General features: G+C 36.3%; 1 protein-coding gene across 1 annotated transcript; it reads right to left on the bottom strand.

Moving 5' to 3' along the window:
- Positions 1-2,744: 2,744 nt before the first annotated feature.
- LOC139979242 (BOS complex subunit ncln-like) lies at positions 2,745-16,077 on the bottom strand. The gene is made up of 14 exons (XM_071990013.1): positions 15,782-16,077; positions 14,935-15,125; positions 14,340-14,484; positions 13,833-13,927; positions 12,986-13,069; positions 12,401-12,504; positions 11,486-11,574; positions 10,887-11,011; positions 9,329-9,519; positions 8,293-8,419; positions 7,840-8,003; positions 6,683-6,736; positions 5,898-5,976; positions 2,745-5,336 (listed from the first exon to the last, which is right to left on the bottom strand). Exons 1-14 carry the CDS (start codon positions 15,945-15,947, stop codon positions 5,271-5,273), a joined length of 1,680 nt encoding a protein of 559 aa, XP_071846114.1. The 5' UTR covers positions 15,948-16,077; the 3' UTR covers positions 2,745-5,270.
- Between the last annotated feature and the right edge of the window lie 1,627 nt (positions 16,078-17,704).

Below are 17,704 nucleotides of genomic sequence, written 5' to 3'. Positions count from 1 at the left end.
ATTCAGTTCCCCAAATTAATGGCACACGTAATCACTTTCCTGCCAAAAAATAGAAATGGAAAAAGAATGCTTCATTTGAAATCAGTCATTAAGTTTACTAGTCACATGGAGGTAAACTGTTTTAATTTGTTTCTAATGTCCATGGGGGACATGAAATCCAATCTAGGACATAACATGAAGAAAGGGAAGAGAGACCAACAGTGAGTTCATAAATTAATTAAAACTAAAAACTCTAAAGAATTTCCGTAAATACATTAACTCTTTGGACAGGACACTAATAGTTTCATACCTGATACAATCTCATTCAGTATCCTTAAAATAGTATGGTTTTGGATTTGAGCTGATAGATCAAAATCATTAACTGTAAATGATGTCAAAACTTTGTCCTTTACAAAGTATGAAAATCATAATACACTTGTAACAATTTCTAACTCAATCAAGTGTGCACACCACAGAACACACATGAATACCAACTTATTAGCTTTTCCAACTTCAGTGAGTAATCAATCTATGCATGCATTTGAAGAAATTTGAGGAATTTATTATACAGTTTGATGTCATCAACAAGTTTTTTTCACTCTAGAAAGAATACACTGTACCATGGTCATTTATTGAAACTTCAAAGAAAACAGGACTTCCTAAACGTGAATCACCAATAATTACATCTTGAATGAGGAGAAGCACTTGTAAGCAAGTACAATAGAGCACTGTTTCCTTTCATACAGTCACTGATGAATCCAAATAAAAAAATTAAACAATAGCCAACTTAATATCCATCCAGGCAGAGCAAGGACCAAGTCATATTTCATGATATTGTTAATGAACACTCCTAAATTACACAATATTTGTTGATAAAAGTCTATGCTAGACAAATGAAAAAGAGTTTGCATCTCTTTCTGCCAATTTCTCACAGTTTTATATAAGGGTTACCTACACAAAAAATAAAAACACATGCTTCAAATTTCCAAAAAACGGAAAGAAACAACATCGCCATGTCCCAAACCCAAAATATTTGTAACATTTAGAAGACAAGGCTGAATTGGTAATATGGGATTTATATCTTGAGGTTTTTAGCCCAGAGAATATTCTAGTGTAGGCTATTTTATCCTTTCATTTTCATAACGTACAGTAGTACTCCAATCTCATAATTTGCCTCATACACAGTATAAGCTACATGAAATTATCTACAAATGAAAACTGATCTACTACATGTACTGCTAGCTTAACTTTAGCCAGCTCTGTTAGTGACAGCAAGCATACTCACAACAATGACAACTAAGGTGTGTGGAATGCAGGCTATAATTATTCGATCAGCTTTGCAGATAAGAAGGCATTTTTTAGCAAGCATACTCACAACAATGACAACTAATGTGTGTGGAATGCAGGCTATAATTATTCGATCAGCTTTGCAGATAAGAAGGCATTTTTTTTTATATTATATTATCCATAGTGTTAACAACACGCGACTTTGCCTATCTAACATACGGCATAAGGCTACCAAAACTGCGTGTGCATGTCAGTGTAACAAACTTGTACCAACATTTCGCGAAACTAGGCCTTGTCTTTCTACACATTGGCAGCCTTGACCTTTCAAAGCAGTGGATTCATACTGAAGATTTTACGAATAATCCGTAACGTTTTCCGATTGAAACGTACGACTGTGGTTGTCAAATGGTTTGATTATGTATCCTTTACCTGATCTAGACGCAGTTGGTATTTTCTTACTATCTGAATTTTACCGTTTTCAGGGGATCCACTTGCGTTCTACGTTGTGTGTATGATACTGGTTTATACACAAGTTATGTACCAACGTAAGTTAGATTGTACCACAGATTATAAACGGAGTCCGCTGCTGTAAATAACGCCTAGACATTGCGCAATACTACATTTACTTTTTATAGATATGTAAACACACCTATGTTGTTAATTTATGATTACCAATGAAAACATTGAATAAAGAAATCAATAAATTAATCATTTGTACTAAAAAGGGTTACATTTGTGCGGTTTGCATGTCTCGCTAACTAAGCAGAATAGGGAAAGAGAGGTGGGGGGGGGGGGGGGTGTGGTCGTTAGAGAGAAGTAGAGACCCTATAGTAGGCTGGAACATATGGAGGTGAAGACATGTTATGAACATTGGGAACAATGTAGTCACCTGTTTTTCACACTTTTGTTTTAAGCTAAGATGTTAGAACTAAAATTTTAACAATGCATCATTCTGACATTGGATTAGCCAACGGTAAGGAAATTCCTCCTTTAATGTGGAATCGGTAATTAAAGTCAGGGTTTATTCGTTCTTTTAAGTAAAGCCTCTCACAGCTAGCAGCTGTTGAAGAGATAAATAATAATGTGTACACTTGGTATTGCGCCGGTATCCGTCCGAAGACGCTCATGGCGCAGTGCCTATAACCAACCAACCGTCAATTATCATTAAAGGGTTGGGGTTGGGGGTGGGGTGTACACTCCCATTGATCTGCTAATTAGTTGTGATTGGGAGTTAAAGAAGGTAACAACAGAAATGGCATATATTTCATATTATTGCAGGACATCATGGCAATGAATATAAATACAGATTTTACCAGTTTTGAGTTGTGTTGGCGTCAGTCGGAGAAATAATGTTGTACCTAACATGGTTGTACAGGCTACAAAATAATGTTGTACCTTACATAGCTAACATGGACATACAGGCTACACAATAAGTTAACAATTCCCATTTGACAAAAACACACACAAATGACAAAATAAAATTATAATTTCTCATCAATTTGTATTTTTCTGTTTGTTGTCGTTTGCACTACCATACTCACATGTTTTCTTAGAAAATTGATAGATCACTGTGAAAAGTCTGTGATAAAGTTGCTGTCATCCAGCAGTTCATGAACTATATGTATTAACTTGCACAACCCTTAAAGGTGGGTCAAAGCTTTACCACAAGAATATGTGCTAGCTAATTGTAACCAAACTGCTAAATTCAAGCTGACAACTAATAATAGGTATGTGGCAAATGTGCTCACGTACAAGAAAACTTAAAGATTTCAATACAGAGTATCTTGACACCCCGAAGACTCACAGTTCATGATGTATAAAACTTATATCAATGGTACAAATATGAGATCAATAACGGTTAATACACAAGAAATATTGCTATTAATTATTCAATTACATTTGATAGCCAAGTTTGATTTTTTTTTAGTAGAAAAGTCCATGAGATACTTCCTTCTCGCTATCCATTCTGTTCTCAGAATATTACTGCTGCCTGCATCTTAAATCAATTTTCTCAGGGACTTTTGTTGCAGATTAAAACAACTCTTTCTTTTGATAAATGGTTTAAACTTACAAGGATGAGACTACCATTCCTTAGCACCGACATGGCCTACAAGTCCAACAGCAGAGAACACATGTACTTAATTTCAATTAAAATATTATTTGCTTTTTCATGACAAACTAATATAAATGGATATTATCACTTCAAAATAATAGTAGGAAATCAAATTAAACTTTGAACAAAGGGTATCGGCATAAAGCAGGTTAAATCGTAACATAAACTTTCTTTCACATTCAAAGGAGCTTGGATAGAAAATATTTTGACATACATGACAGACACTTGAGATCTTGGGAAGGTATTCCTTGACAGGATACTCAGCAAAACTATTCTTGGATTACTCTGTCATGACTATTCTCTTTATTCCTCGAGAAACCCACAATGTAAGCTTACGAAAGTATTCACCAACACTCAAAATACTTATTGGGTTCTCCACAGATGTCTTTGGCTACTATGCTTAATGGTTTGTATGTGCCTTCCAAGTAATACCTTCAGAGTTTGTTAAATACTTTATGATGTAAAAGCATAGTAGTATGTTCAAGTTTAGCATGGACACAAAACTCAGTTACTGTTGTGTTCATAAGATCCATTCTATCCCACTGCAAGATCAACAATTAAGGTTAATGTGTAATTTGCCTCCAAAACAAGTCTCCATCAAAGTAGAGGAATTACTCTTTCTAGCCTCTTCTTTTCCTACATCTTGTTACTTGAAAACATGTTGTGAATGAATTATTTTCAAGGAGAAGTGTTTTTCATCATCCTTATACACCAAGAGCAAAAAGTGAACTCAAGCAAAATTTGTTCACCCAAAGAATTGACCTCAACCTCCCCCTCCTCCCCCTCCCCTAATATCCCCTTCTACCACCACAATTATGACAATATATATAGTTATATCATCCAACTTTACTTTTACTTACTGAAATGAACATTTATAATGGTAACAAGAGAGTGAAGTGGGCATGGGCAAAGTAAAGTGAATTGTAATGAAAGGAAACAAACATCGAATACATAGGAATAAACCAGAAATAAGATACACTGTAATAAAGATGTGCCAGAAACAAACAATACCTGATTCCAGTTCACAAACAAAAGAATTACCACACATATTAGCAACACATCATACAAATGAATAATTAAAACATCAATTAGTTATGCTAATTCACCATTCTTAAAATCTCTCCAGGGCTTAACTAGAGCTTCTAATGTAGAGGTATGCAAATCATGTATAAGTATTAATATGCTGGAAAGAAGAGCAGTTGAGAAATACAAGTTGATACCCCCTCTCCCCCCTGAAAGTATACAGGAATGGGGGGGGGAGATTCCTGTATACCTTCACATTTTTATTCCTTTGCAATATCTAGGAATAAGACAAGGAAAAGGACAATATTTGTAGTTGAGGGAATGTTTACATGCATATATGCTAGCAAGGAGTGTACAACTTGTTCACTTCAGGCACACCCGGAAGGTGATAACCATATTTTTCTTTTAACATTCCAGAAAGAAGTGAAGTGTATTTTGACAAAAAATATTGCCCTCCACCCACCCTCCACCCCTGTTTTGAGTTGCCTTTTAATTCAAAATCAAATACCTTGATTACTGCGACGATTACTGATGATAATTCTTATTCCTAGTTTGATTGTACCTTGCATTATGGGAGATTCTTGTATGCATGTAAGGTAGTGTGATATGATTTCAATGTAATCATTACATAGCACCTGGAACTTACATCACAAGTAACCCACTCGTATGTTTCTTCTCCTCAAATATTCTCCAAGAAGAAGGAAATGTACATAAGGTAAGTTTGCCCTCAGTATTGAATTGAGTGAGAGAGCTCACTTGTCTGTGGAATATAAACACGGTATCATAAGCATCAAAGCATTTGATTACCACCAGACACACTATAGACACTTCTCGGTTAGATAAATATGCAGAGTGCCTTGCTGTCCAATCAGTGTACTTTACCCTTTGGCTTGGGTGACAACCCTCGGATCAGGTTTTCAACATGATGAAAGTTCTAAAAGAAACATTAGAAACAAGAAAAAAAAGTGAAAGAAATCAAGGTTTTGGACTTCAATGTCTATTGTGACCTCCATGTAACTGTTGTATAAACAATATTATAATAAATCTAACAACACACGAGAGAGGAGCCTGTGAGTAAACTATGACAGTAGAATAGAAAAAAAGCATTAATTATGGTTTTTCAGCTGAAATCGTAACTGACTGTTTCAAAAACAAACCATTGATAAACATCTTTAAGACACATGACTTCCATCAATAGCTAGCAATGACTCATCAAAACAATGAAAAAAAAAAGTCAAACCAATAAGTGAGTAAAGTATACTCTCAAACCAAATGACAACATTCTGCCAAAAGTTTAAAGGATGAACCGCAAAATTTGAGTAGATTTCACACTTCATTGCTCAGTTAAGTCTTGCTAGCTAGCTGAACAGGTCTTATAAGATAACATTCACACAATGAAAGAAGCACTCAATTAAAGATGCACAGGGTTGAAAAGTAAAAAATATTAAGAGCTAAATAAATGGAAATATCTTAACCGAGAAGATACTTTATTTACCTGGAGGAACAGATAGACGATACCCACGTAAGAAGCAATGGCTCCTGCCAGGAATAAGTCAAAAACTGCCGGCTTTACACTGCAGCAAAAGAAAAGGGAAACAAAACACAGTGAAGATACATTCAAGGAAGAGATCAGAGATGATTACAGTGTAACTACTATTATTTGGAATCCACCATTAAAGTGATATCCTGGTGGGTGTAATTGATATCTCAACGAACAAGTAGGAAATCTTCTGCATCTGCAGGTTAACACAACATCCTTGCTGCATTTTGAATGGCAATTGATTTATTTCAAATGTGGTGATAAATTTTGGAGACAGCAGAGTGAATGATGTCATGATGGCAATTGAGCTGTAAATGTCCTTGTTTTTCGGTATTATATACATATGTCACTTATCCTTAGAGGAATATAGTTATTACTTTACAAAACCAAACTTATTTTGCCGAGATTTTTAAATACAAAAAATGTTGATGTCAAGGAATAATCCACAAGAACATTACAATAGAAAAGTCAAGCTTCACTGAACATCTACGGTGATGACATCACAGATCACATACTGTTGAGGCTTTAGCCAGTCAAATTGAGTTTAGGGAGGAGATACTGGGATCAGGTTTTCAAAACATGGTGTGGAATAATTTTCTCTTGAACATTATTATGCCTTTAAATTTTTTGCGACCCAAAAATTCCCTTCACTGCCTTCCTCAACGGCTGTGCCAAACAGAGGACACATATGAGTCCGTTCACAAAATAACAAAACCATTTTGTGTGAATAATTTACTTACTTGTAAGCATGCATGGTGGACTTCAATCCATCAAAGAACACAAACTCAGGCTCTCTGTGTAATAGAAAATATATATATATGAAATATGACAACAATAAATATGTGAATGCTTAATCTCTTGTCATCTATATCCTCTTCCCCATTGATCTCTGTTTGTTGTTTATCGGTGTAAAATTTCTGTGTGTGATATGTGTATCCTTCGATCCACATAAATCTTAAGAAGATATTAGGGGAATATGATTACATAAGAATAACACTGCTATTGTTTTCCTTTGCCATGCAAGAAATGTACAATAAGAAACGATAAGAGTAGCATTTCAATATGAGTTGCATATATACACACTGCAGTTTGTCTATGATAATCTGTCAAAAAAAATATTATTTGCTGGAAATAAATGAATAAAAGAATGAATGAAAAGATAATTATTTCAAGACTGTCAACTTCTCCACTGATGATATAACAGATATTGTAAAAGATCAAGACCATCAACAGACTGACCATGCCCTTGACCAACGACATAACATATACCGTGTGAGATCAAGACCATCAACAGCCTGACCCTGCCCTCGACATTTTGGCGAGTGACTCAAAGGCTGGGCAAGCCTCATTACTAGTAACATAACGAGCTTGCAAAATTACACCAAGCTCAATCCTAACAAATATTTCTCTAGTACATGCATTCTCTTCACCAATGTAAATGCAACATGGAAAGATTGAAGTAGATTTCTCATGAATATCTGAGAGCATTGTAGCAAAAGGCTGCGATTTCGATAAATGTGAGCAAACACAAAAAGGCTACTGTCAATCAATACAGTAATCAGAATACCTGCATTACTTTAATGTTGCTACTAAACGACTACATACTTACAGTGGGATATATCTTTAATTGAGCAGACCTAGTCAAATTCTAAGTTCATGAATAGAAGCACAGCTTTGGCTTTCTACAAGCAGTGGGATTTGTTTGTTTTCTACATGTTAATTTCACCGTTCCATTACCTTAGTCAGTGCACATGCTAAATTGATGGAAATAATACTTTACTTTTGAGACACCTTCCAGCATTCTGCTTGGAGTCATTCTTAACAAAAAAAGGCTCTGAAAAGTTACATTATTAAAACTGACATAAAGTTTGTTTTGGGAAGGAATGGCGATTGTTACCTTTTATCAGCCTTGAAGGAATGTCTCTTGACATCTTTGAGATACTTTGACAAGCCCTGTTCCAGAGTGACCACAACTGGATGGTCTTTCGCCATAAGCTGGGCCGGTCTTGGGTTAGATGAAAGATATTCAACCCAAGCTTCTAAATTCTCTTCACTTACACTCTGAAGGTAAAGAAGACAAAAAAAAAAACAATTAAAGTTTAGAGAAAAGAACAAGATCAAGTTTTCTTTTCTTTTCAACAGTGAATGGATGGGGCGAATAACAAGAAATTTAGGGCTTTATCCCCTTTCTACGCCTTTTATCCCCTTTCTACACCCTTGCTTGGCACCACCAACTATTAATCTTTCTTTTATACTTTATCTGTGTCTTTGGAAAATCCAAAATACAGTTACACACAACTGGATGCTGTAAATGAAGTTGAGGTAATTCTTGAGACGTAATGACACTTACAAATTCATTGTCAAATATTTCTGGGGCACCATTGACTCCATTATTCTGAAGACTATAAATCTGTCTGGCAAGGCCCTCTGCCATAATCCTGACATTCCTGGTTAAAGATGAACTTTCCACTCTCCATCTGGAAGAGAAGATATAAGAATATTAGAACATTTCCATGATCTCTTGTACTGAAGACAACAACAAAATAATTGTTATTTTATTTTATTCAAACACATTGCAACATGCTGAGAAGAGAGGAATGGGGGGGGGGGGGTGTTGGAGTTGGATGGGAGGAGCTGGGGTGTGTTACAGGAAACTTGAAAAGCACTGCTACATTCCTTTGTGCACTTGATTATCTTAAGTTTTGACAAAAGGATTTTAAATGAATGGTACTCATGATTCTCACATAGAAGCGAATGCTATACGGTTTTGTAACTGGTTGTTTTGCTACCATTGTCAGCTTGCATAATTTGACAAATTTTGACTATGTACAGTAAAAAGCATATTTCTGACTTTAAGTAACTGGATGGATTTCCCAACTCTTAATCAACTTAACCCAGATTTAAAATGGGTAAAAAATCTATTTTCAGTGTTACTGTAACTCTACAAAGTTTTAATTTCTTCTTGTCCAAAAAAGGTAAATAATAACAAGTTGGTAACTAGCTTTAACAGTTGCTAAGAACGAACCCAGCATTGAATGTTATACACAGAACAATGTAAAGCAAGTTAAGGAAAGAACATTTGACAAGAAAGAATTGTGGTATGTCTATGCTCCTAGGTGAGTAGTTTCTGTTGAAACATAACTGACAAACGCATGTGGATATTGCAGGGTCCACCAAGCATATGCAGTTTTCTTTAGTTATCTTCATTTTGAAGGTAGTCACCTTCTTTTCCTATTGTTGATGTGAAACTGCACCAATGCTTAAACATGCAAGACTTTTTGTTTAGTCACAAAGATTGGGCACCGTTAATGAACAACAGAAGTCTTTTCACTTTGTGCCGGTCTTTGTTTGTTCGTTGTGTAAGGAGTTAAACCAGTTCTACTTACCTCTCATCTGCTACTGAGGTTCTGTAGATGTTCCGGTGGGACGGTAGGTGGGAAATGGTGCCTGCTGGAAGTCGTCTGATACTAAAACGTTCATGCTCCCAAGCCAACATTTCATCTGCTAAGTTGATCTTTTTGTGCACCATGCTGAAGTTAAAGGAGGGATACAAGTCTCGGGCTGCTGATCTGAAGTTCTTCAAAAGCAAACATCAAAGTAAACATGTTAGAGTGTAAATGAAATAGTGCTGAAAAAGTTAAGACATGTAGAGATCTTTCAACTCTTGTGAGAGCATGGTGGCCAATTGGCTAAGGCGTCGGACTCGTGATCCAAGGATTGCTGGTCCGATTCCTGCCTAGTTCATTACGTTGTGTCCTTGGGGTAGATGCTTTACCTCACTTGCCTCTCTCACCCTGGGGTTAAATGGGTACCTGTGAGGTAACTTGTCATTGGGCGCAGTATATAACTGCTGCCGACTGGAGGGATTGTCTCTGGGACAGGTTATCATGTGTAATATAATGTCTGTAAAGCGCTTTGAGACCTATTGCTGGTATAACATGCTATATAAAAAGCAAATATAATTATTATTATTCTAAACGACGTAGGCCATTCAGCACAATCGGACATCTATGCTGTCGTATCCTAAATGTCTTTCAGAAACAGAGTTTTAGGAAATTAGTTAAGAGTAAACAATGACGATCTTCATTATTGATATGAAGTTATGTTTCACTACTGAAGTCAATGGTATTATGAAATGAGAAATCTGAAAAACAACCTGTTATCTTTATCCTCAAAGATTGCGAGAACCCAACTCTGTTCTTTGCATATACACCAAATGCTACCACCTGAATCTGTGTCAATGAAGGTTTATGGAAATACTCCTGTACCACTAAGGAGTTCAGAGTATTTAAACTGAAAACTTTCTCTCTTAGGTGGATACGCCAGCAAATTGGCAGATAAAATTGATGCTTGTCAATCAATGTATTGTGTAAGGGCATGGTTGATATTGATAAGATTTGGCTTGTTCTGCTTGTTAATCTTAACGTTGCTTCAAGAGACCAAGACTGAGACTAACTCAATCCAAAACATGTTAAGCTGTGCAACTGATTATTTATGGTTTACTAGAATCTTTATATGTGAACAGTTCCAATTAATTGTGTTGGGGGCTGATCTGTTCTGGCAGTCAGTAGTTCTCACTATTGCATCACAGGGAATAGTCACTGTGAGATAATAGCACTCAAGAACAAAGAAAAAGTTTGCGATAAAGTTTGGATCAATCTTTGCTTCTCGTTAGAGATTAAACTTAGAAAGACCTTACTGCTTTGACAACTTCTGCTTTATTCTAGTTCAATACAAGATTTTTCTGCCAATAACAATAGTGACAACCACATCTCCAAAACAAGGGCACTAATTCAACATATGAGTGTAACCACTTCATGCATATCTATTGATAAGATCTCACACTCCCCAAGTGTTGAGTCAAGCAGGCTCAGTGAATCTATTGCAAGTGAGTGAAAGTTTAGAGAATGAAGGCAGATTTGAAACTGGGTTCCTGAGACTTACTTGCAGGATCTCATAAGGTAATGTCCCTTCCTTCGGTGGTTTAGAGAGGTGAAGGTGCAGACTATCAGATCCCCCAACAGAGTCCAAACAAATGACATATTCAGCATCGGCTAAGAGTGACATGTCTGGGTACAGAAGATTTGATAAAGAAACTTTGACCATGACTCCTTTCCTTCTTGATGTATGGTCAACCAACACAACTTATTATAAGAAATAGGTATCAACAATTCAGTAGTTTCTCATACCACAAAAGAATAATAAACCAATTTCGGGCAAACAGCACACAAATAATTTGTTTGTAAGTTTTTAAGTTTGGCATGATTTCATAGAAGTGTAATTGTAGATTGAGTGATAAAATTTCTTCAGATAGTGTTCCAAAAGTCATTGTTTTTGGTTCATAATGTAAACAACTTCACACCTTAAATAGGAAAATCTGAATAACAAAACAAACAAAAATTAAGATAACACTGACAAACATTGTGACCTACTTCTATAAAGTGAGATGTATGGTTACCTTCTTGTATATTAGCTAGCATCGTTCTTTTTCTACAGAAAATGTGAAAGAATCATTTGCAGTTATTGCGTTATAAATCACTCACCATGAACTTCAAGGTTGTCTTCAATCCAACGTTTGGTGCCCTGATAATTAAACTTTCCTCCTCCAGATAAGAAAAATAGCAAGTTATATCTGAAGTTCAATTAAGGAAAGTTTAAAGAAAACCTGAAACATCCTTTGCAGCCAATGAAAGTGAATGACAGTTCTATATTTTCTTGACTAACAAAGGAATCCAACTTCTTTCAGACTTAAAGGTCTTGTAAAAAACAGACACCTTGAACCGTTTCTCTTTCAAAGCGTACCATTGTGTTGACCTTGCTATGCTGCATCCGATTCTTCCAACAAACTGCACTTTTTATTTAAGTTCGTTTTCTCTACTAAACTTGACCACTTGACTGCTTTCTGTTACACCAACATAAAATCATATTTCCAAAAGTTCAATTTAATAAAGGCAGGGATAACTTCTCTGGTTTCGCATTGCACCATGCCATGCAACGCGACCACCTTGCTGCACTGATGCAAAGTTTATTGGTTTTGTTACACAATACCATTATTTATTCAGTACTAACTGGCAGGTACTCTAAAATATAACCAAAACACACAAATTGTTCCCCAAAATGTTGCCAATATCCTAATGAAGAATTGATCCAGGAAAAAGACCTGAAATAGAGGAAGGGGGAATCACTGTATGGAGGTGGTGGGGGGGATGGGTTGATTCTTACACCTGCCACATAACATGATTTGATGAACAGCTCTGGTGTTGCAATTCAGTCTAGTAAAAAGGTGAACCTCAATGCCGAGTGGTGTCAGTACACAGAAGTTCTACACTTAATCGTTAACTCGATTACTTGATGCCTGGCCTAGCCTGGAATAAAAATGTGGTAAGAAAAGGTTCTTTTACAAATTCCGAAAAATGAACAATAAAGCTCTCTGTATGACAATGTAAAGTAAAGGATACTTTGCATGTGTTCTGGAGTTGGTGTAGAGCCTTGAAAACAGTCGGACAAGCTCCATGAAGGCTGCCACACCACTTCCATTCGAGTCCACCCCATAGGACAGATACTGCCAAGGAAAAATGATGACAAATTTATATTATTACAAAAGCTAAAAGTTTGGCATTTATTCAGATAAATATGAATATAAACTGTTACTCAATTCAGTGTGGATAATGAACATGAAATATTCATAATGACCCATTCTTAAACCAATAACTCAATCCGACACATTGTTAGATTTACCTCTTGATATACCAACCATATAACCATACAAGTGGTAAAGCCGAAATAATGAGAACAATCTGTTTAGAAAGAATCACGTCCTGATGTACTAAAAGGTAATTCATTTATAGTTTGCAAGAGCAAAAAAAAACAACAGAGAACGTAACAGACAAATCTTCACATTCACTTCCTAATCCACTGAAAGATCATTTCACAATTCATGAAGCCTACCAAAGGAGGTAAAGTGACTTAATACTCTTCATATTCACAGAGACACAATGGGGAAATACCCTGAATGAAAACTTAGAGAGAAGATTCATACTTACAGGGGCAATGCCAAAGGAATCATAATGAGTAACAATGGCAATAGTTGGAAGTTGGTCTTCAATCCCTTTTCCAGTCAGCTTACCCTGTGAGGGATGAAAAAAATACATAACAGCTTAAAATGACACCACTATATGCAGTATTGCAAGATATGATCTTACAAAAAAAGAAATTACACCAATCCATGCAGTAAATTGCAAGAAATGATCTTAGAACAACAACAAAATATAATAATGAAAAGATGCAATGAAAGGTCATCCTAATTAATGGATTAATTAAAATGGAACCTGAAAGATATCAAAGAAATGCTCAGCAGAAAGTTATAGATGTAATGTGCATCACGATAACATCAGAACAGTATTTTTGCAGGTTTCTGAAACTTGCCTCCCTGGCAAGCAACATTTCAAAATGCTGCATCAGCATCTAGGATGATACCTGTCGCCCTCTAGTCTGCCATGAAAACATGCATGTTAATAAATCTCCGGGAGGCACAAATACTTGATCAAGTATAGTGTAGTTGAAATAGTTTTACACTTGATGATCTTCCACAATTCATCATCACCTCACCTACCCACCTCTCCCCACACCCTGCTCTTCTCTTTCAAAAACCAACCAATGAAAGTAAATAATGTGTAAAGCATGGTTCCTTCTGCATGTATGGTCGACATGTGGAAGATAAGTTACAAAGCAGCAATTAACTCTCACAGGTAGTATTCCTGACTCTGAATTTGATAGGTGCAATGGTGACCACCCAGAGGGTTGTTAACTTTCTAGTTGGGTCACAAAAGAATCATCACAGCCACTTTGGAGAGCAGCAGCTCCATGGTCCAGAATTAAAGAAAATCTTACCTCCATGCTGATAATCTGAGCATCTTTCACTTGCTTAGATTGCGGCCCAGTTGCAACCATTTGAAAGCCATTGGCATACACCGCACTCAACAGAGCTGAAAGCAGAAGGGATTTGTATTTTTTGAGACACAGCTTTTCTCTAGAAACAACTCTATTTGACTGTAAATACAAAAACAGATGCTATAGGACTCAGTTTCAACTTTGAGTAAGTTGACTCTGCCGTGCTTGAACTAGTTCTTCAACTTGTCCACAGAATGTTACTTTTCTTTGCTCTCTCCAATTCACAGGAACCTTTAGTCGCTATGATTGTAAACCAACTGGTAAATCCAAATCAAGTATGCCTAACTCACAGAATACTCATGCTGATGAAGTTTGAACATTACTTCCCTCATTTCTTTCTATTCACAATTGCCTTAAAATTAATTGCTCCATAATCACGAACTTGTGGGATAGTGTTGATCTTGTTAATTAACTAGTGTTATGTTTCCTTTAGCTGTAAATTTATACCTTCGGCCGCTGAATCCGCCTGGTCTCCAGTGGCAGCTTGCTGAATATCGTTGTGTATCTGGAGCAGTGTCTCATCCTCTCGTACAAAGTACACTGCCATGTTGGTCTCCAATTCCAACATCTGGGGCTCCACCTTCAGCCATTGCTGAGAGGGGCCAAAGAGAGCAGAACGATCAATTGGATGACGAAAGTGAAAGGCGTAAAGCCCATACAGAATTAATTACAACTTTTCTGATTGCAAACTTATACATGACTTTGTCTCATGTTTCTTTTACATGTCAATTGCAGTTTAACTTGAAGTTCTTTCATCATTTACAAGCAGGATAATTTCCTACAAGTGATTTTTCACTCTTAGTTACATGTTAAATGCCAACCTACATTTTCCCCTCCAGAGGTCCAGTTCCAGGAGATATTTATAACGTGCTACAGTACTAAACTAAGTAAATACACAGCTCCTAAACCATATAAAGGTACTACTGTACCAAAATGAGATACCTGGTCAATAGCAAACTAAAAATGCAACTTAACTAAAACTATGAATTTTATGCTTTTTTAAAATATAATTTCACTGCACACACTATAATCTAACACTAACCTTTAAACCTTCTTGAGGCATGGCACTGAAGTTCTGAGGAATTAGAACCACCAGCGCTCCTGCCGATTCCGATACCAGTTCTTGGTATCGTTCTGCTGATAGTTCTGACAGCTTGGCAATAAGGCATCTTCTTGGAACCTTGCTAGCTGATAAAGGGCGTGCTTCCATATTAATCAAGGAACTTCTGCTTCCTGTTTTAGAATGAAAAATGACAGTAAATGGCAGAAAGACTGGAAGTGGTACATATTAGTTAACTGTAAAGGGCACAACTGTAGCAATTTCACGATAGAACCTACCCACAATAATCAGGGTAAAACAGAACTGACCAGACACTTTGTTGTTAAATGTTTTGTTCACAAAGAAATGAAAGTCCTATGCTAATATTCTGGAGTGGATGCATGGAACTGGTTGCTGAGTGGAGGGATCAAAAGCAACAACAATGATCAAACATTTTGCTATCAAACATTTTGCTATCATAATTTTTTGTTACAACAAAATTAAGTCCAAAGGGTATTATACTGAAGTGGAGGGATCGTTATATTTCACTGAATCATACCACTCAAAGGAGGCTAGGCTAACATCATTCCACTTAGGCCTAACACAGTACAACTCGACTCAGGATTACATTTTCGCTTAACTTTTCATTTACAACACCCAGGTGCTGAGAAAAGAAGTTCACTCCTTTCTCCTAAAAATGTGAACATTAAATAAAATAAGGTCGAAACCACAAAAAAATATGCTACACTGTTGTAGTACACGCCTAACGTTACATGAACGTGAACTGATTTTAGGGTACATAGCTAGGTCTACGGTATCTAGGCTAGATTTGGCCTAGTGTTATATTTACCGTATTGTCGTCCATTCAAATCGAAATGCTGCATACGGTAGGCTTCAAACTCATGTGCTGCTTGTGATGGTGCGATAAAGATCAAGATGGGAATCAACATTAAACACGTTAGAGGGAAATTTCCCTTAAACACCTCCGCAACCTCTTGCAACTCTTCAAACCACATTTTTTAGTCTGCTCTCGCGCAAAACGTGCGTGAGGCTGGATATCTGATAAAGTTAGTGGATTTGCGCTTAGAATCACAAATGTGCATCACCTAGTTTTAGCTGACCAAAATTCAACATTGAATTGCTAATTGCTAGTACAGAAATTTCTAGTCATGAGCCCAAAGTCCCTTCTATGGGGAGCCGAATGCATACCCCTTTTTTTCCCAGGACGAGTAAGAATAATTTGCATAAATAAGCGGGATTTCCAACTTTTATAAATCATGTTAAATTACATCACAGTTTGTTGGCTACACTCATACCACATGGCAGCAGCTTCATGCTACACTGAGCTGAGACATACAGTACATTGTGCAGGATTCATCCTGATAAATAATCATATTTATTTCAAGGGACTCGGACAAAAGAAAAGTGCTTTTTTCAATTCCACAATGTGACCATGCAAACGTTTAAGGATTTACGATGGTGTGAGGGGCTATTCCTGGAGAGAGCGTTGTTTCTCCATCTGTAATACCATGTATCACGATGTGCCAAAATATTCATGGTGTCAAATTGACTGTCAATATAGCCTTCCTGCCAGAGATGTTTGGCTTTAAGTGGTTTTATGGGGCATGTGCACCTCCATGTCCCTTCTCAGAGTTAATCTCGAAACTAAAGCAGCAAACTATGAGAGGCAATCCCATTATTGCTGTCCCAGTGTAAGACAGTGTAAGAGGTTTCCTCACAACAGTATCACCCAATCTTACAAATTAATATAATATATTATCCCAAAATATCTGACTAGATGCAGCTGGGGCAATTAAGAAAGGAAAAACAACAAAAATATAACAACAAATGAAGTAAATGAAAGTGCAATTCTTTTTTTTATTATAATGCACTGCAAAACATTGTTATTTATTGACTATTATGAAGACTCAACATTATCAGTGCTTATTACTGAGAATACAAACTAGAGAAAGTACATAATGGAAAATCATCAAAATAAATCATAGTAACTATTTTGATTGCTTGCACAATGATTTGGAGGAAAAAACTGACTATTACATACAAATCAAGAACCTTTAAGAAAACTTGTTTAGATGAGTCTATCAGATGCATATATCAAGATATTTTCAACAATTAATATATATGATTGAACTGTATCTAATATACACACATCATCAATATGTAGTGCTATCACTATACAACATTACGTGGCAAGATAATGTGTAGTATATGATCCCTTTCTATGGGACTACTGATACACATTGGAAAAGGATCACACAGTTAAGTCATTTGGTTTTCATGTCCAGGCTCTATCCTGGGTGACTTTTCGTAAAAAAGAAAGTATCTACATACATGATTTGCTCGCAAACCATCCTACTTTAATTCTTGATTTGACCAATTATGAGCTTCAAAGGAGCTTTAAACCTACTGCCAGAACTTTCCAGTGTTCATTATGTCGAAAGATCTTAATCTAAAATAGTTGTTGAGTGGTTGCAACTCAGAACTAAACTTCACCTCCTAACCATCATCCACCAGTTACTATCAGGTTCTCTTCAATAAACTACTGAAACTATATGACCCATTAATATGATACCAAGCCTGCACCATGATAATTACTGTGCCAACTTTAATCAAGTCCGACTTGATTACCCTATTTATTACCTAAATTTCAATAAACACATAGACCTATCCACCAAAACTGAATCGATATGGAAATTAATTAAGAATTCAGTAAAACTATACAATGTGTCACATAAACCACCAGTTTAAACAT

Source organism: Apostichopus japonicus, chromosome 13 (assembly GCF_037975245.1).
Source record: "Apostichopus japonicus isolate 1M-3 chromosome 13, ASM3797524v1, whole genome shotgun sequence".
Taxonomy (NCBI): Eukaryota; Metazoa; Echinodermata; class Holothuroidea; order Aspidochirotida; family Stichopodidae; genus Apostichopus; species Apostichopus japonicus.
This window is presented reverse-complemented; position numbering and strand designations above follow the sequence as displayed.